Source organism: Aplysia californica, unplaced genomic scaffold (genome assembly GCF_000002075.1).
Source record: "Aplysia californica isolate F4 #8 unplaced genomic scaffold, AplCal3.0 scaffold00068, whole genome shotgun sequence".
Lineage (NCBI taxonomy): Eukaryota > Metazoa > Mollusca > Gastropoda > Aplysiida > Aplysiidae > Aplysia > Aplysia californica.
Genome location: NW_004797338.1, coordinates 248,191 through 269,862, shown reverse-complemented (window position 1 = coordinate 269,862; position 21,672 = coordinate 248,191). Strand labels below are relative to the sequence as shown.

At 41.8% G+C, this 21,672-nt stretch overlaps 1 protein-coding gene across 1 annotated transcript; it reads left to right on the top strand.

Moving 5' to 3' along the window:
- Positions 1-164: 164 nt before the first annotated feature.
- Positions 165-13,939, top strand: LOC101857864 (neuronal acetylcholine receptor subunit alpha-7). The gene is made up of 2 exons (XM_005093698.3): positions 165-251; positions 11,149-13,939. Exon 2 carries the CDS (start codon positions 11,199-11,201, stop codon positions 12,546-12,548), a length of 1,350 nt encoding a protein of 449 aa, XP_005093755.1. The 5' UTR covers positions 165-251; positions 11,149-11,198; the 3' UTR covers positions 12,549-13,939.
- The last annotated feature ends 7,733 nt before the right edge of the window (positions 13,940-21,672 follow it).

Here is a 21,672-nt window from a genome sequence, read left to right as displayed (position 1 = left end):
TATTGGAGGTGAAATCGAATTATTAATTTCTAGGACAGAGAGACCCCGCTTGTGGTATCGAAACATTTGAATGGTTGCAGCTGACGTCATCATCCACACCAAAAAGCCTTTATGAAGTGCGTGTTGGCACTGGCATCGGCAGAGTTCGCGAGGTACCGGGGTAGTTAGTCAACTCCATGTCGTGACGAAATAACAGTGTTGTTTTTGTGACTTTCTGACCTGGAGTTTAGCCACTTGAAAAAAAAGCAAAGGTATGTTAGGATAGAGATGGATTGAACACTTTGTTTAGTCGTTTAGGATGTTTTCAATATAAGGTATAGTTGTCGACGATTTTGTCGTCGTCTTCGTTTTCGCCATCGTCGTCGTCCTTGGGTTTTTTCTTCGTCGCCATGCTCCTCCTCCTCCTACGCCTGATCCTCCCCTTTCTCTTCTACGCCTCCTCTTACGCCTCCTTCTACGTCTTCTTTTCCTCCTATGCCTCCTCCTCCTACTCTTCCTCCTATTCCTTCTCGTCAATCCTTTCATCTCTGAAACTACCGATGATACTTTTGAGATGCCTTTCGCTGTCATTGTTCTGGTTATCCTGGTTGCTGCTGCTGCCGTTATTGTCTTTGATGTGATGGTCACATGCTGCTGCCGTTATTGTCTTTGATGTGATGGTCACATGCTGCTGTTATTGTCTTTGATGTGATGGTCACATGCTGCCGTTATTGTTTTTGATGTGATGGTCACATGCTGCTGCCGTTATTGTCGTTGATGCCACAGTCGTCTTGCTACTTCAGTTCAGAGACGTCGGATGGGATGCTAAGAAGTTGGCCTGACCGAACGTGAAGTCACATGAAAATAATAATAATAATAATAATGATAACGAAGATCATTTCTATAGCGCCCACTCCCGTGTAAACACAGCTCTATGCGCTTTATATAAATGCATGTAAGAGAAATATTCATGCACGCGACACACACACACACACTCACACACACTCACACACACACACTCATATACACACAGACACACACACATATACATATACACACACACAAACACACGCATACACACTCACGAACACATAACACGCACACATGTATGCCAAACACACACACACACACACACACACACACACACACACACACACACACACACTCACACACACACACACACACACACGCACACACACACACGTACACACACACACACACACACACACACACACACACATCTACTTGCTTATCACACGCACACGATTACACATCGTCACGAAATGAGAATAAAATAATATATACACTGCAATTCACAAAATACATAAATGGATACATAGACATTTACATAACATTGTATTGAACATGAATCTACTGGCTTAAAAAGGATGTCATTATATGTGTCTTTAAAGATTTTTTAAAATTTAGACTCAGATGTTGTATGTCTCAAGGGTTGGGGAAGAGAGTTCCAAACTGACGGAGCAAGGTGGGCGAACGATCTTTCGGCTAATTTTTTACCGCCTTTTCTAGGAATTCGTAAAAGATACTGGTCGCCTGATCTTAGTGATCTAGATGGAACATAAATCTGGATGAGATCACAAAGATATGAGGGAGCTTTGTTATTGACACATTTATGACATAATATTGCAATTTTATATGACATTCTAGCTGACACGGGAAGCCAATGCAACGTTCTTAACATGGGAGTAATGTGGTCCCTCTTCTTTTTCTTTAGTACAAGCCTAGCAGCATGATTTTGAAAACGTTGTAACTTGTGAAGAGAGGTATTTGGTAAGTTAGTTAGTAAAGCATTGCAATAATCGATGCGTGAAAACAAGAAAGATGACACGAGCGTTTTCAACGAGTGTTCGTTCAAAAACATAGACATATGACCAATTCTACGCAATTCACAAAATAAAATGGTACATAAATAATTGATATGATGTTCCATTGACAATTTTGAATCAAAATACACTCCCAGATTTTTTGCTTTGTTAGTAAAATACAGTGTTTCATTTTCAGTACAAATAATTAATGAAATGGCTGAAAAGCCAGTGAGGCACGCGTATGAAAGACAACGTAAAAAAAAAAAAAAAAAAATTAAAAAAAAAAAAAATATATATGTATACAAAAATATCATGAACTTGATAGTGGCAATATCACTTTTGAAACTTTGGGAAGGAAACCAGAGGTGGGTTAGATTCACGAAAGGAGTGTAGGGGGGGGGGGGGGGGGGGGTTTACAAGTGAGAATCTGTTCTCTCGAATCTTGTCGTACTTGTTTCGGCCCTGATCAGCCGAAAAGGAACATTGTCTTGGACTTGATTTGAGGGCTTTCGTAGATCGGTATTCAGTTGATATCGATATTTTAACAATATTTTACAAATACGAGCATAAGCCTATAGCACGGTTCAAAACAGGGTTAGTGGAACAAATGGACACCTTCTTTGTTTACTAATTTTCACATTATTATTATTGACCATATGGTATCTTTTGCATCTTGCTCACCGGAAGGGAGGGGGGGGGGGTGTGAAAGTAGCATTTACAGCCTTTGGTAACGAGTACATTGTTAACAAGATGTAAGTGGTCAAATCATCACTTAGGACCCAGTTCTGATCACTCAAACCATGCAGCTCGTGATTTTCTGAACATGATCTCTGGCCATTTCTATTAGTGGCCTAGTTTGTTGGTTTGAACGTTTTTGACCAAAGTGACAATTTTCTTCAAGCGCTTCTGCATTATAAAAAATTGCTCAGTTTTTTTCCTTATTAGTTATATTGTATGAAAATTTTATGGCTTCTTTTTTTTGTTGTTAAGTTAGGAATGAATGCAGCTACAAGTGAAGCTCCTGTAGGCTTGTAGAAGTCATTTATAGGCTTTGTAGATCTCGATTTATCGGCGTCAGCGCTCCCCAATCTTCGTAGACCGATGAACGGGAGAACATTTAAGCCGCGCACTACCAGAGTCGGGCACTTTTTGATCATATCAATACAAATATACAGAGAGTTGTCACATTTGTCAACAGTGCTCTAACCAGGCAGGTGTTGTTGTTGTTGCTTTTTTGTTGGGTTTTTTTTTTTGGGGGGGGGGGGCAGGGGGGGGAGTCTCTCATTCAGTAGATCATGGGTTCGAAGCCTTAAGGGGACTATACACGTTCAAAAGAGCGTCAAAATTTTGATTTGGTTCAAAATTTGACGGTGTGTAGGGCGTTTTGATGTCAAAAAAAGATTTGAATTAAAATTTAGACGGATCGAAGAGGTGTGATATTTTTTGACGAGTCGTCAAATTGTTTATGCGTGTGTGAGCTCCCGTAAAAAATTTTGATCAAACTTTTATATTTAGCAGGTGACTCTCATTCAAAGGTCCCGGGTTCGAATCCGGGTAGCGACGGCAAAATTTGCTTCTCTATAATTGTTTCCTTTCACCTTTTTTCCTTCTCTCTTGCAACATTCTGTCGTCTGCTTTCGTCTCCACTTTCTTCCTCTACCCCCCTCACCTCCTTTGCCCTCTCTACTGTGCTCCTGACTGTTTCTGCAACCTTTCTACTACTACTCCTTGGCTCCTTCTTACTGTTGTCTTTCAGCCACACCCCTGATCTTCTAATAGGAAAGATCTACACCTTGCCTTCTCGGACAAGGGCGAAAAATCTCCTAGGTCTCGTGTGCAAGTTGCGCACGTTAAAGATCCCTTGGTGGTCCAAAATCGATAAGAGTAGGCTTCGGCCGCCACCCACGCAAAATTCAAAATTTCCTTCCAATTGAAAATGGTTTGGTGTGCCCCGCGTGCTCATATGACCTTATGCAGTTGCGTGCGCCGTAAAACACTTACCCAACCCCCGAAAAAAACGTGTATGGGCCCCTTATCAGCGACTGAAAGTGTTTTTTCTTTTAAAATGTTATTCTTTCACCTCTTCTGCTCTCTAATCATGTTCTGTAATCTGCTTTCGTCTCCATTTCCTGTTCACCACCCACGCCCCCCCCCCCCCATTCCTCTGGGGTCCTGACTCTTTCTACTGCCTTTCTACTGCGACTCCTTGGCTCCTTTTGACTGCTGTCTTTCAGCAACTTTCACTTATCTTAGCCTTCTTGGATAAGGGCGAAAAAAAACTAGAAGATCCCGTGTGCACGTTAATTAAAGATCCCTTGGTGGTCGTAAAAATATGTAAGAGTAGGCTTCGGCGGCCGCCCGGGCAAAATTCAAAATTTATTCTTTACCAGAATGAAAATGCTTAATGTGCCACGCGCGCTCATATATCTTCCAATATTTACACCAGTTGCGATAACCTGTTTGGACTGGGAAACACAGAGGGCACAGTATTTGGGTTTTTTTTAATCCCATAAAACTTTTAGGAGAACAACAGTCCTTCATGGAAGGAGTGAAACAATAGAAATCCAGTTTGTCAAGCAGCATCCATCACAAAAGATATCCTCGACATCAAAGCGCTGGTTAAACAGGCATTAAAAGCCTCTAGTCATTACCTGAGGTATGGAACAATTAGCAGAGGGATACCCAACTTGCCGTGTACTCATGTCTCACTTTTTTGGGTATTCAGGTCGAGGCATTATGTTCGGAAACGAGTTGCGGTCCTGAAGTTGGCTTTAGGCCTTTTGTCACTGTCTGTTGAGCGTTAAATCAGAGAGTTAACTGGTTGAATCTTGCCTAAAGCTAGTGAAAAGAAGGTGATTAAGTAACAGATAGAGACTACTGCGTTTCCAGTAGGGGTTGAATAGCCGTTTCTTTTCTTTTCTTTTTCTCTTGTTTCATAACAATGGATGGGGGTGGGGGTGGGTGGGGGGGGGTATTACAGATTAATACCATACGATGTAAGTGTGTAACATTGTTTCTTTAACGTCGTTGATACAAAATTTTCCTGGAACAGTTATGCCAGTACCCGTTTGTGTTTTTTTTTGGTAGGTTTTTTTTTGGTTGGGGGGGGGGGGGGGGGTTCTTCCTACTGTAGAATAATAAGATAATACAGGAGCCTGCACCCATTGTTGCAGCTAATTATCTCAATAATTTTTGTTTTTGTTTTGTTTTTCTTCTTTTTTAAAGTAGACAATTCACTTAAAATAGCTGCGTCAGAGCTGGAGAATGGAGCATGTTGTGGACTTATTGTCATTTGCGTTGTTTGGGGCCCAGGGTTCTCATGGTCTAGAGGTTACGGTGTTTGCCCCTCTTTCAATAGGGCCGGGGTTCGAATCCTTATATCAACGGAAAATTTTGTTCTCTAAAAATTGTTCTCCTTTCTCATCTTTTCCTGCTCTCTTACCATGTTCTGTTGCCTGCTTTTGTTTCCATTTTCTGCCGCGCCCCCCCCCCCCCCCCTTTACCCTTACTTCTGGGCTCCTGACTCTTTCTGCAGCCTTTCTACTGCTACTCCTTGGCTCCATCTTACTGTTGTGTTTAAGCCACATCCATGATCTTATGGTAGGTAAGATCTAACACCTAGCCTTCTCGGATAAGGGTGATGAAAAAAACAATCTCTGAGGTCCCGGCGTGTGCAAGTTCCGCACGCTAAAGATCCCCTTGTGGTCTTAAAGTTGATAAGAGTAGGCTTCAGCCGCCAGGGAAAATTCAAAATTAATTCCTACCAAACTGAAAATGCTCAATGTATCCCGTCCGGTCATATGATCTTCTGCAGCGGCGAGCGCCGTAAAACACTTACCAAAGAGAGAGAGAGAGAGAGAGAGAGAGAGAGAGAGAGAGAGAGAGAGAGAGAGCAACCACTGACTGTGGGTACCTGAGAACAAAGAGAACAGGTTACTCCAATAAAAGCATGAGCGAACAGGGGCTAATTGTATTCATCATAGTGTTTAATGTACTGAGAAAACTGTGGGTAACATAACCAGCACTTGTTTGCTCGAGCTAGTTTTTAAAAAAAAGGTGTAAACCATGCACGGGCAAATTAGCCTACGGCCCACGGGTTGATCCAGGGATCAATAAAGAATGTTGATATTTAATTAACGCAAAACGGTCCTTCTTAATTAATATCAATAGTAACCGGCCCAGTTAAAAGTAATTAATAGATATGATATATCATCTCATGAAACAACATTGAGTGACATATGTCTAATACAGGGTGCAACTACAACGGGGAACAACTATACTTTGTACAGAATACGAACTGTGGATCACAAACACGTTTTACCAACACATACCCAATCAGACACAAACTTTGTACAGATGGAACGATCTGAATGTATCATCACAGATAGATTTAATCTTGACACGAAGAGAAGAAAGGGGAAGAGTCACGGACGCCAGAGCCATCCCAAATGCAGCCCTGGACTCTGACCACCGTCCAGTTATCTTATTTACAAAGCAGCGGAGTGAAAGAACAAGAAAAGGGAAGAGGAAAGAAACAGACAGACAGATCAACTTAAGAAAACTCCAGAAGGAGGAAGCACGACAGGAAATGGAGACAGAAGTCACACAGAAGCTGAAAGAAGTAGACAGCTCAGAAATGACAGCAGAAGAAACATGGTCATTGTTCAAGACCACGCTGACAGAGACACTCTGTAAATCATGCGGTACAAATTCCGGAAGAGGGCAGATAAAGCAGACAGCTTGGTGGAATGACACTGTAAAGTAGGCCATCAAAGAAAAGAAGGAGTTGTACAAGGCGTGGGTAAAATCAAAGCTAGATGAGGACTTTGTGAAATACATATTTGCAAGATGCCATAACAAGAGGATAGTCAGAAATTCCAAGGAACAGTCATGGAAGGAATATGGCAAATTATTAAGTGAACTGTGCAAACACTCGCCACGACAGTTCTACAAAAGTGTCGAAGCATTGAGACTACGAGACGAACTATGCAACCCAGCAACAGTAGTTAATGACAAAGATGGAAAGCCACTCAGTGAAGAAGACAGCATCAAAAACAGAAGGCGGGAGTATTTCATGGAACTCTTTAAGTTCCGAAGCAGCCACGGAAACACACAGAGTCAATTTCAACCACGATACACAGAAGAAGAAGAACCAAACATCTTAAGATCAGAGGTACAGCCGGCACTGAAGAATAGCCCAAGGAACAAAGCAGCAGGCATTGATGGCATTACAACTGAAGCCATCCTGGCATGTGGAGTAACAGCAATCACCTGGCTGACCAGAATATTCCAAAAAGCATGGAAAGAGAGGAAAGTCCAAGAACACTGGCAGCGTGCAGTTGGGATACCGATCTAGAAGAAGAAAGGCAGCAAGAAAGACTGAATCACCTACCGAGGACAAAGTGGAACCATTACTGAGTGAGACGCAGATGGGCTAAAGAAAAGGGAGAAGGTGCACAGACGCTATCTTCGCTCTTAGACAACTGAGTGTACGGACAATTGCACACAACAAAGAACTGAATCTTGTGTTTGTAGACCAGGAAAAAAGTGTTTGAAAGAGTAGATAGAAACAAACTGTGGCAAACACTTGAAGAGTACGGCATTGGGGGACAACTGTTGGACAACATCAGAGCCATCTATACCAACAGTATGAGCACCCAAAACAGACTCACTGACTGGTTCAACGTGTCACCTCCAGTGAGACACGGGTGCGTGTTATCACCGCTACTATTTAAAATATATATGGACAAAATTACAAAAGAAGCAAATCCCAATCCGATAGACCTGAATGAGATGCTGTTTGCGAACGATCAAAGATTGGCATATGAGAAAGAAAAGCAACTTCAAGAGCATACAGACAGGCTGAATACACAATGTGAAAAGCTCAACATGAAGATCAGTAAAAGCAAAACGGAGACGATGAAAATCAGCAGAACCCCTGGCAACCTTAACATTACTATCGACGGAAATCCGCTGAAACAAGTCAGCGAGTTCAAGTATCTTGGTTGCATCTTTTCGGAAGACGGACGTCTCAACAGTGAAATTGAGACGAGAGTACAAAAGGCTAACAGCGTCAGCTACCAGCTTGCCCCACTCCTCAAACATCCTAACATCCCCATTAAGACAAAAGCCAAGCTCATTAACTCCATCTTCATCCCCACCCTGACTTACAAGTGCCAGACTTGGACCCTGACCAAAAGTCTGGAAAGTAAGATAACCACCTGCGAGATGAGATGTCTAAGGAGAGCTGTCAACAAAACCAGACGGGGCATGGTCAGAAACAACAAGATAAGAGAAATGGTTGGAACAACGCGTGTCCTACACTACATTCGAAGGCAAACAATCAGGTGGTTTGGACATCTCACACGGATAAAGTAAAGTAGTAGATGTCATAGTGTTCATTTTAGTCTTACTTTTAATAGCTCAGGTATTTCAACAGATTTCACACAATTGCCTCCTGTTATAGCCCGCAAGATATTCGTATTCGTTTAATCCAACCCGCGACTTAGACACTCGCTCACCCATGCCTGGTGTAAAGCAGGGGCGGTTTGTTAACTAGGCAAGACCGGCGGTGCCGGTCAGATTTTTGTCAACTGAACTGTTGACTAGATCTAGAGGTTTATTGCTGATGACGATTTTTATTCAGTTTTAAGTAAATCCAAACAAACATGTATCAACATTCAAAAACACCTTGCCGATTTGAAGGCGCTGAAATAGACAAATGGGATTCACTGCTGTTTTGTCGCGACATAACCTCATTCCTTCACGTTTGTTATCGCGCCAGCTCGTAACTTTAAATCGTCTCCCGTCAAACCGTCACGTCGCGGAACTTCGTACTACGTACACACAAATACACGGCGGGCTTGGCTAAGGCCTAGCGATGACGTCAGTCCCATGGACAAATCCATCGTCAGTCCACAGAAAGATTAAAATATCCCTTAATTGCCAGATTGGCCTCTTTGTAGCTTACAAAATTAAGAATGAGACTGTCTTGAGCAGCACAGACACATGTATTATTTTATCAGCAAAACATGTATTTATCCTTCAGCCTTTTTCTAACTACTATCAGAACATTTATTGTCAGCATGGCACTACTCTTTTTTGTTTGTTGACTTTTTAATCACCTATAGTTCCTGTTTGGCATTTACTCATCGTTTTCTCCCCACTAATAACTTACCTGGCCCTTAGGAGTCTGGCCGGCGAAAGAAGGAATCGTCTAGTGAAGATATATGAGGAAAATTTTAACGAAGAGCGATATGCACTCGGCTGTCAGAGTCTGGGCCGAAAACCCCCTCCCTTCCCTCCCCTTTTCAACCCTCACCCCAGCTAGACACCAATTTCTATAATTAGCATTTGACACACTTCCCCACTTTGTTACAACACAGTGTTCAGTGTTCAGTTCTGAGAACTGAGAAGTGCGATGAAGTACATTTGATGATATAATGATTGGAAACTTGTGTGCTTTGTCCAGCTTTGTATAGCATCTGATTGTAGACTTGATCTGCTTGGGACAGCGTCACTGGTACAGTAGCAATTGACTTTTTGTCATCATACAGGACAGTTCTTATTACATATATTTAACGGGTTCAGTGCACGTCGATATTTTGTATGGGGGTGTAGAAAGTACGGGTAAAATAATGTACTGGAGGCCAGGACCAGCGATTTATTGCTTCTCACTTTCAGTTTGTTTTCTAGCTTAGACTCAAGTAGTGTGTTTCTTTTTCTGTGCCGATCAAGTGAGTTTCTATTTATCTCAGTAACTTCCATCTTACATTATTCATAATATTGTTTCTTGACGCTACCGCATATTTTAGCTCTTTCACATTATATTACAATGTTTACTGTGGTGTGTGTGTGTGTGTGTGAGTGGGGGAGGGGGTGGGGATGGCGAAAGTAGGGGTATAAAAGAAGGAAAGAGAGGGACAGAGAGAGAGAGACAGAGAGAGAGAGAGAGACAGAGCGAGAGAGCATGTGTGTGTGCGTGCGTGTGTGTGTGTGTGTGTGTGTAGTGTGTGTGTGTGTGCGCGTGTGTGTATGTGTGTGTGTGTGTGTGTGTGTGTGTGTGTGTGTGTGTGTGTGTGTGAGTGTGTGTGTTGTGAAGGAAGGGGGTGGGGGAGGTAAAAATAGTTGACATGAATGACCGCCGGTCAGTTCTATAAACCACGAGCCGCCACTGGTGTAAAGCATTCTCTATGTTCTCGGCTCTTGTTTCCTTCTGGTCGTTGTTTATCGTTAAGTCCTAGTGGGTGGTTGGCGGGTGCTCTTATGTGGTTTGCTTCTTCTTTCCTATCAAACATCTGTCGTCCTTATCTCTCCTCTTTCTCTTGTATGTTTGTCGCTCTGGTGTAACACCTCTAATCTCCGGCATTTGTACAACCGTGTTGGGTTTGCAAATGTTGTAAAACTCTTACCAAAAAAAAAAAAGAAAGAAAGAAAAAACAAGTCCCAGTTCAAGCGATTTTCTGTCCATGCATAGACAGAATCCACAGGGCAAAAGATCAGGGTGGAACTGGAGAGGAATCATAGAACTTGAAGTACAGAAAAGATGGAAGACTTGGAATAACATCAAGAGGTTAGCCCAGGATAGAGAAAAGTGGAAAGTGTTTGTCCGGGGCCTATACCCTTGTGCAGTGTGAGAAAGGCAGTGATGATGATAAACAGACAACCCTGTGTCCAACGTCACAGAACTGATCGTCATGACATCACCAGCATTAAGTTAATGGACACAACTGCGTGGTTTGATTAGGTTGGGGCACTAATTGAGCTACAGCCGTCTCGATATAGATGGCGAGACGGAATCTCACAACGCTTGCTGATACTTTGAGTAGGATGTTGTTGTTGTTGTTGTTGTTGCTATTGTTGTTGTTGTTTACTGGCAGGATGCTCCACATCGTTGGTGTCCCGAGCAGTCCACTTAAGTCTGTTTGTGTACTTTTTACACCAAATACTAAAAAACTAGCTTTTGTTGTGTTGTTGATATCAGGAATCACAAAAAGCAAGAAACTGTACGCCTTGACCATTGCATTAAACTGCATTTTGGTGATGTTGAAAGGCACATCTTTGATAGAGCTTTGGGAGGGTGTATAAATCGAATATTATCAAATTTGGACTTTAGTGGATTGCTTGTGACAGTGACGATATTATGTGTGCCGTGAAGTTAGACACTATTTTACAATTTTACTTGTACGTCTCTGTTGTACAAACATGTCACACAGATTTTACCTTTCTCAAAATAATAAAAATTACAGCTAGATCTAGATATAGTCACCCTGTGTTCAACAAAGATTAGTTTGTCATTCACTATGTATTTACTTCTATTTCCCCTTTGCTTTTTCCTAAACAGCAATCAAGAGGCTTGTGAGGGAATCTATCGCAGCTGTCCACGTCACGAGAATGTGTGTTGCCCTGAGACTGGTTTTTTACATCGGCCTGATTTCTCCATCGTCTTTGATTTTAGCTTCTAACTACAACGATACTGCTCGTCTCTATGCGGACATACTCAAACCGTTCGACAACAGAATACGGCCTGTGATTAACCAGTCAGAACCCATCACCGTTTACTTTCAAATGTTCCTTCTCAATATACTGAACATCGACGAACTCACACAGCAGGTCGACTTAAACGCATGGATCAACTTCTCGTGGGTGGATGAGCTTCGAACCTGGGACCCTAGCAACTATAATGGGATATCGTCGATTCACCCCATGCCCCTGGACACTTGGAGGCCTCGGATTCTCGTGTCCAACTCAGTGGCCAAACGAGACTTGTTCGAGGATGACTACACTCCGCTCTACATTTCGTCTGATGGTAGGTCAAAGTGGTTTCCCGGAACAATCTTTTCCATTTCCTGTGACCTTGACATCCGGTATTATCCTTTCGACAGTCAGACGTGCACTATGTCAATGATGACGCAAGACTTCGGTACAAACGTCAAGCTTCACCCAGATCCCTCGACATTGATGACCGGCAACTTCAAGCGGAACGGAGAGTGGGACCTGGTGAGCACTCGGGTCACACCCTCAACAATTCTTTTCCCCGGTGCGTCTTTTTCCATCCTGACGATAGACATAATTCTAAAGCGCAAGCCAGTGTTTTTCGTGGTCAATATTTTGGTCCCGATAATGTTCATATCGGCTATCTCCTCTATCGTGTTTATTCTCCCGGAAGACAGCGGCGAGCGGGCGTCTTTTGCGATCACAATGTTGCTGTCTTTGTCTGTGTTTTTGAGCACGGTGTCCAATCAGCTGCCACAGAACTCTGAAAATTTCCCCATTATCATCAGTTACCTGTTTTCTTTGTTAATTCTCAGCGGTACCACTGTCATTGCCACTGTCTTACACCTGCGGTATCGCCAGAAGAAAAAGGAGTCAACTCCAGACTCTGATGGAAATGACGCATGCTATGATGGCCCTGTGCTGTCTGCTGGTCGCAAACGACACTTCCATAATGCCAGTGTACAACCGGCATGGGGGAGGGGAGAGAAGCAGTTGGCGGCAATTTCTGATGGTGACCAATCTTTTCAAACACAGGACTTTACTCAAAGGAAAATTTCTTTAATTTCAAATGACGATGTGGCACTGGCAAGAGAGACAACAACTGGTCATGTCAAACAGGCGAATGACTCTCAAGTATACTCAGTTGTGATGGCGTACCTTAAAGATTCCAATGTATTGCTCTTTGTCTTTTTCAATACTGCATGGCTGATCTTAACAACTTACTTTTTAGTCGAGTTGATGAGTTAGTGAAACTCAAACTTTTTACGAAGTCAGACCCAAAAGCTCAGATAGATGTAAATGATTATGAACATTTCACGCCCGCATCAACACATTTTGATAAATTCGGGGTGCGCTGCTTTGATTCTGTGTATCAGACCCAGCCCGGGTTAAATGGGATAAAGCATTCAAGCATAAAGTGATAAAGTGCAGTCGAATTTGTCCGACACGGCCATCCATTGTCGCGGTGAATGGTCATCTTAGACAGTTGGTCCTCATGTATAGTGTCACTGTAATATAGAACCTAATCTGGAAGCCGTGCTCTCTGTCTACAGCAATTCTCAATAAATATTTGTTGTTTTTTCATATTCCCTGACAGACGAACATGTTCGACCTACAGTATGTCATCCCCTAGTCTGTCGTTACGTTTTGCTTTTCTGTCTAGTTCCCCATCAGAGAGTTGTGAGAAGTAACTAGTCTAGTTTTCTGTGACAACAGGGACATTTTCTGAGGTAGCTTTTTGTTGTAAGCCTTTGGAACGTTTATGGGTATCTTCGGTTAAATCGATAGTGCCTCAAAGTAACTACAATATTATGTTCATAGCATTCATTTGGATGTCAAGGTTAAAACCTCCTGTAAAGAGTTCGTTCTTGTTTACCCGCAGCATAACATGTACGGCCCCATACGGGCGCAGTGTCTCCCTGTTCTTATGGAGTTTGTCAGGACATCTTCAAGAATAAGTCGGGGTTGTTTTGGAGCGGAAAAGCAAGTCCAGGCTCTTGGGACTTGTTTTGCTGAGACTAGATCTAGGCCTCTTTCTTTCTTTCTTTCGTTCTTTCTTTCTGTCTTTCTTTCTAGGTGTTTTCCGACGACTCCAACAACGAACTCCATTTTGTTCTACCGTTTAAGTTGTTTTCGTTTCCTAGGTTGTACCCGTCTGCTATCTGATGGCATCTTACCAACTTTTTTTGGATCTTCCTCTTGATATTTTTTCTGTTATTGATCTCCATTTAATGCATTTTTTTGTCCATTGGTTGTTTTTCTCTCGGCCGATGCGGCCAGCACATTTTGATTATTTTATTTTGATTGAAGTACACATATTTTGGTATCTGCTACTCCTGTTTGTACGTAGGCCTTGCGAGTTAAAAATTCGAAAGTAGTGAAACAAAAAATCACGAGCCTTATGAGGTTGGAAATATTTATTTTTCAATTCTCAATTAGCCGAGTAGAGAAAAAAAAGATGTCTTTGATAAATCAACTAAGGGGCAGCATGCTAGCAGTTATTGGGACAGATGCAGGGACTGGTAACTGGTAATCACGGATGTTGCTCTCATACAGTTACCATAATGATATCTGATTAGACCCGCATGATCACGGAAAGGATGAGATACCACGTAATAAAACTCTTTCATGAAACAAAACCCAAGGTGTGGACATTTTGTTTGTTTGTAGTTTTATCCCTCCCCCCTACCCCCACCCCCTTTGTGTACTGTTTGTCATGACTGAGAGTGATACTGGTACTACAAGGGGCATACCAAAGGTGGGTTTTTTTTATCTGACCATGAAGGAATAAAGGTAGAAAGCTGAAATTTGGGGTGAAAGCCAACAATTATCTTTGGAGAATGCGTATTAATTTTGGGGAATTTCCAATAACTGGTTTTAAAATCAGCACACTGCAAGTGAATTGGGGTATGTTGTTCTCCAGTTTCAACATAAAAATATAGAAAATTGAGCACAGGGCAGTAATGGAGTTTTTATTCTTGCAAGGCAAGCAGCTGCAGGATATTTATTATGGAGATGCATGCCATATATATGGAACTGATTGCCCATCCTATGATGTGAAAAAATTTTGGTGTAAAAAATTCATATGTGGATTTATGGATATTGAAGATGACCACCGTGATGGTCGCCCAGTGACAGCAATAACATAAGAGAATGTGTTGAAAATCAAGAAACTTGTGTTGTCTGATAGGCGGGTGACAGTGGAACTTTTGAGCAAAGAAACTAGGCATAGCAAGGGATCAGTTGAAAGAATCTTATAAGGATATTTGAATCTGACCAAAGATACTACTTCTTTGCTTCAGATGGCGCTGCAGTCTGTTTTGAAGCTCTCTTTCGTTTTTCCAGAAGAAGAATAGGAATAGCACCTCCTTGCATGCGCAGATCGACTGCTGTTCATCAGCAGTTCGGGTTCGTTCAGTGCGGAGTTTAGGTGGGTTTTTATTTTATTTTAATGACCTCTCGCCTTTCATTCTAAAGTCAAATTAACGAAGAAAACAATCACCCTTTCCTCCGGAAGAGGTTTTTTTGTCAGCGTAACCATTTTAAAAAAGTGTTCTTCCGAAATTTATTCAAAAACTTGCTAGTTTCACTTTGATTTTTTAAACTCAAGTAGGATAACTCTGTTCGCAAAGGGTGCGCATTTGCGAAGAGGGCGCCACCGAATTTTGAGGACACTTTTTTAATTGGCTCAAAGAGAGAAGTGGCCCCTCTTGTTATGTAGACTCTTTGATATGACCAAGGTTTCTACAAGATGGGTCCCAAGTTTGTTGACTCATCCTCAAAAAGTGCAACGTGTGGATTGATGTCAAGAATTGCTTGTTCTGTATGAAAAGGACGAAACTAAATTTTTTAAAGACTTCTAACCAAGGATGAGATACGGGTCCACTACTATGATCCTCAGTCAAAATCTGCATCAATGCAGTAGAAATCGCCCTGGTCTTCAACACTAAAGATGGCAAAGGTGCAGCCTTCAAGTGGAAAAGTGATGCTATCAGGTATTTTGGGGGACCAAGACGGAGTGATTATGAGAGACTACATCTTGAAAATGGACATAAGATCCCAGCAGACCATTATTTCAACCAACTAAAAAAAAATTACGAGAGACTATAAAAGAAAAACGCAAAAGAAAGATCCAAAAAGGCATTTGTGTCCCTGCCGGTCAATATCATTCATATGAAGGAAATTTCAAAACCGAGTTAACATTTTTTAAAAACTATCGCATTTTCCCTACAATGTAAAACAAGAATGAAGTAAATGTGACCGTATTTGACGAAAATACAGAACTTTTAATTGCGCGAGGTGAGGAGACAAGAACAGGAGAAAATGGCCTTCGAAGTTGAGCAACAAGTTTCCATAGCAATGGGGGTCTTAGAATTGAGATAGAGACTTGAAATTTAGCAGACAAGGTAACATACAGAAGTAGAAAACTATTCATTCGCAGAGAAAGAACCAAAATGTTTACGAGAATGGACTTCACGTCAAAAGCAACAAAATTATCATTAGTATTATACTAGGTACCAGATACTACATTTTCAAAGTTGCTGTATGTCAAATTCATCTGTTTTATATGAAAGGCCTTGGATGTCTCCAGAGAATGTTGGTACCATACTTTTACCTCTCAGTCAATGTTTAAGAGAATGGCAGCTGTTTCAATTTAACATAATGTTGCTGAAGTCGATAACTAGCTGCAACCCCGTGTTTGACAGATCATAAAAGAGTACCAAGTGCACCAAACATCTCTACATTAACAGAATACAATAATTGTAACAAAGAAAGGAAGCCTAATTTTTTTCAAGACTGAGGTCATTACAAAACAGTATTTTACTGTCTCAAACACGATGATCTGTCGTTATTTCAATTTTGAAAAAAACAAACAAACCACTGAGTGTTCTCTCGGCCGTCGCCGCATTGGTCCCCGCGCGAGCGATCGGCTATATACTGTAGTATACTGAGTGCTCCCTGGAGTTTTGCAGAAGGATTCATGCAAAATAGTTCCAAGCCGATAACTTTATTCTAATAGAAAAAGAACTGGTCTTTCTATTTGTACCTTTTTTAGACGGTATTTTACACATTTCGTGTTAAAAATGATCTTTGAAAACTTAGACGCTTTTTTTTCCAAGGTTTTCTGTCCCAACGCCAAAGGCCAAAAATAATAACTACGAGAAACCACGCTCAAAGCTGTATAGTTCTTCGCCATCATCAATCTTTCTGCAAAGAACTCGAATGCATGGGTCTCAGTTTTGAGCCGGCCAACCTCGCATTCCGACCGCGAGGGGCTTCCTTTTCCACGGCAATTCTCTAGCTCCAAATAATCGGATATACAAACAACTTACACTATTGTAATGAAGAAATTCTGATTTTTTTTCAAAGTGTTCAGCATTTGGTGTTTTATAGCAAAAGAGCAAAGAAACAGATATCTAAATTACCCCCATTTTACTGAAACCACGCGCTCGGAAGGCCGGGAGCCGGCTTATGGTACGTGCCCTTTTTACGCAGCCTAATTATATGTTAGCAATAGCACCTTAAATACACGAGAGCACACTAACACACACACACACACACACACACACACACACACACACACACACACACACATACAAACACACACACACACACACACACACACACACAAACATACCTACACACACACTCACATATGCACATAGACCCCCTAGGTGGCCTCTTGGTAAGGAATCCGCTTTGAGAGATCTAGAGGAAGGTTAATTAATCTTTTAAAAGCACTAAAACACAATGAAAACGAATTTTTAGAGTCAATCCAAGTGTAAAACTGAAAGATCAACAGATGATAACAGCTAGCAGGGCACGCCCACACAGTCCAGCTTGAAGTGAGCTAGAAGTTACCGTTTTTACTCTGTTTTACCTCTCAGAGATGTCTACATTTCTGATTATTCATGCTCGAAAAGGAGTCAGAATCTAAAATTAGTTTCGAATGAAGAACGTTGAAGCAAAGATACTCAACTAGTGGAGAATCTTTGGTTCAAGCAAATGTGGTCATGAGGTAATGGTTCTAAAAATAATCTCACAGCTATACACTAGCAAGGTCCAAATTCCTTTATCTCGTCATCCAAGCTCACGACAAACCACACACTCGACAAACCACACACACCTCCAAAATAAATAAAAGTAAAATATTTATAGCGATTATAGTTGTTAATTTTATCTTAAATGAAGACATCAAACTTTCAACAGATCCAAAAAGCGAAAATTTCATGGAAAGTCACTTTTATGTCTTTCGAGCCTCGTAGCTGATAATAGCACACTGCGTCTTACGACTGACATTGAGCGGGGGAGACAGATTTGCTGCTTCACGACAACGCGCTAGCTAACACTTCAAGAAAAGCTGCAGAAACTGTCCGAGAAAGTGGTTATGAAATTTGGTCACATCCACCCGTTCTCCAGATTTAGCCGCATCCGACTCTATTTTTATTCTCCGAACTGAAAAAAGATTTAAAAGGAAGGCATTTAAAAAGTGATGATGAGGTCAAAGAAGAGGTAGAAGGCTGGTTTTTTAACAAAGAGAGGGTCTTCTATTCTTAAGGTCTTTTCAAGGTCATACACCGGTGACAAAAATGTATAACTTTGGGAGGCGACTACATAGAGAAAGATTAAGGTTAGTTTCAGCTTTCTACCTTCATCCCTTCATTGTCAGGTAAAACATTTTTGGTATGCCCCTCGTACTTATACGCTTTTATTCGATAATGATAAAAATAATAAAAATAACAAAATAATAATAATAATAATAATAATAATAAGAATAAGAAGAAGAAGAAGAAGAAGAAGAAGAAGAAGAAGAAGAAGAAGAAGAAATAAATAATAATGAGTTCGTCCGACAATGCATGTAATTTAGTTCCAACAGAAGAAAAAAACACATTTAACCGTTTCTTAATAACATATTGAACGGATATTATACATGTAATATTAAAAGTCTAAATATGTTATTAGTTATTTTTGCAACATGCTGCTTACCTCACCACAAGTTTAAAACACATTTAACCATTTCTTAATAACATATTGAACGGATTTTATAATATTAAAAGTCTAAATATGTTATTAGTTATTTTTGCAACATGCTGCTTACCTCACCAAAGGTTTAAAATGCACTAGAAATCGGGATTTTCTCCAAACTTTGTTATTACATCCTGGGTTACAAAATGAGACATATCTTTTAAAGCATTCAAGATATTTGAAAATGTTTTAAAATCAACTTGTTCAGCATTAACTTTGCTACAAGAATATGTTCTCATCTTAATGAATGACCAAAATTTCCCGACAACTCGGACCTTTCTCTAGGAGACACAGCTGATGATGTGATGGTCTACGGACAAGGTCGTGATAGGATAGCAGTAGGACGGATGCTACAGGACAGGATGAGCAAGGTCGCAGATTGGTGTGAGGAATACAATGCGGTCATCAATCCAGACAAAGGACAGGTCATCTGGTGCTCACTCAACAACCGCACTGTGAAAGATCCTACCCCTCCAATTGTGTTTGACCACTTTCTCACAGAGAGACAGCATGAGTTGAAGTACCTGGGAATAACTCTGGACAGGACACTTTCTTTCTGAAGACATATTGACAAAGTTGCTGTCAGGGTTCAGAAGGGAATCAATTTAGTCAAGACCTTGGCTTCAGCGGGAATTCAACAGAGAGTTCTTTTTCTCCTAATGCAGCTGGGGGTTCTGTCAGTCATAGACTATGGTCTGGGCATCTTCTCCCTGTCCAAGACTCAGATTGACAGGTTAGAGAGAGTATAGAATGCAATTATGAGGGCCGTTCTAGGTTGCACAAAGGACACCCATATTGTCTGTATGAGATACATCCTTGATCTTGCCAGCATTAGAGCGAGGCATAAAGTGGCACAGGCAAAGCTGTACTTGAATGTTTTGGGAGACCCGAGGCACCCTTTGCAGGACAACCTAAGCGGTATCAAAGGAAACAGGATCAAACGGGGCAACTCATGGATGGCAGAAGCCGAAGACTCCTTGAGGAAAGTTTGCGGCATCGATGAAATATGCTGTGGAAAGGAATGGTTTGAACTGAACCCCAATTGCAGAAGCCTAGCCAACGTTCACATCCTTATGGGTCATGAAAGACGGGAATGTGCTGCTGTCATTAACGACAATGACATACGACAGTTAATTGAGGAGCATTCCAAGCAAGAGGACCCAGTGATCTATACGGATGGATCGGTCAGGAGGGGTGAGACAAGTGGGTGGAGTTTTGTGGTGTATAGTGGGAACAAACAGGTGCATAGCATGTCAGGGGCCATAGAAAGAACAACTTCAAGCATGAAAACGGAGATTGAGGCTGTAACAAGAGCGCTTGACTGGCTCCAAAATATAGGACCAAGGACTACCCATCTCATCTTTGTCACAGACTCCCATAGCATCTTGCTATGGGTTTAGAAAGGGCTGCTTCGGAGTGAATGGATGAACCCAATACAACACTCATCACTTAGAGCCATCACATGGATATTCTGTCCTGGGCACTCTGGAGTGAAAGGCAATGAGGAGGCTGACAGGCTGGCAGGCAGTGCCGTGGTTGATGGTGAGGTGAAATTTGACAAAGGGGAAGTGTTGAAGACCCTGGAGAAAAAGTTGCGGGATGAAGAAGACAGGGAGACAGCAGAACACCACGCAATCATTAGGATGTGGGAAATTGGGATAGAGAGGGGAGACGGAAGAAAGAAACGATTCTCTGAAAATGACAGACGTCGCCATAATCAGACAGCCACCGGAACAATCAGTATTGATACCTTGCGGGTTTTGGAGCTGGGGGGGGGGGGGGGGGGCTGAGCACTTATGGACCTGTCCGGTGAGCAATGCCATTGTTGCCCAGGACAGGTAATACAGGTACTGTATCAAGTTCTCTCTTGTTTGAAAGGGGCAGCCATTCCACACTGTCCACGAAATGAATGTGAATATCAATCCCAGGACTCGTATATGGACACCGTCGCTAGGCAGGTAAATGACTCGACTTACAAGCTGAAGGATGAAGTTCGAACTCAAGTACACTCTGGACTGTGTTTTTCACTCCGCTCAGGAAAAATGTATCCAGTATCATGTGACTTTTCCATCACGGTATTTCTGTTGTTGGAGTGAAAAGCTACTAGATCACGGGCATTTAATTTACATCTGGTTGACCAAAGGGGTCAGTGTCAGTACTGTCAGTGGCAAGATGTATCTGTGTGTGTGTGTGTGTGTGTGAGAGAGAGAGAGAGAGAGAGAGAGAGAGAGAGAGAGAGAGAGAGAGAGAGAGAGAGAGGGAGAGAGTATGTGTGTGTGTGTGTGTGTGTGAGAGAGAGAGAGAGAGAGAGTATGTGTGTGAGTGAGAGAGAGAGAGAGAGTGAGAGAGAGAGTGAGAGTGAGAGAGAGAGAGATAGAGATAGAGAGAGAGAAAGACAAATAGAGATAGACATAGACATAGAGGGTGAGAGGGAAAAACGAGGCGGAGGGGGGGGGGGAGGGAAAAATATGATTTCCTGGTTCCAAGTATCAAATCGCCTGTAACCAATTAATATAAATCAAAAAAAAAAAATCCATTTTTTAAAAACTCTTTTTTTTTCTCCCGGAAAAACTCCCTCTCCCCCTTTCCCCAAAATTTTCCTTCCAGTTTGGTTCCATTCTATTGGAGATGGGCATTATATTTGCCCCCCCCCCCCCCCCCCCCCCCCGTCTAAAATAACCGTACAGTTTTGCAAAGGGCATGAAAAAAAATGATGTCAGTGACGATAAAAACAACAGTTATGGTGACATAAACTGTTGGAGGATGTCAGTGATTGTGACAACTACTTGAGGATGTTAGTGTTGGTCATGACCATGATACTCACATAGCCACACATGGCGTCGGTAGCCTAGTGGTTAGGCTACTGGACCCATACTCGTGAGTGTGGGTTCAGTGGTTTGAGCTTCAACTCGGCCCAATGTTATTTCCTTGGGAAAGGTACTTTTCACAAATTTCCCATTTGGCTCCGTCCTTTCAGAGATGGACGTTTAACTCGGAGGTCATGTCACTTAAATAACTTGATAGTGTTGACAGGGGCATTAAGGCAACCATTTTTCACATAGCCACATCAAATAATCATGTTGACTAGCAGGACAAAACTACTTGAGGGAGTCAGTGGGGATGATAATCACATAGCCACACCAGGTAAAACCTTCTACATTACTCAGGACCAGCAGCATCCACATCTTCTAGTCAAAGCATACCAAGATATAATATTCCTAGAGAAGATACTGAGGGGCTCTTGTGGTCTAGAGGTTACGATGTTTGTCTCTCATTCAATAGGTCCCGGGTTTGAATCCGGAAAACACCGGGAATTTGTTTTCTCTAAAAGTTCTCCTTTCAGCTC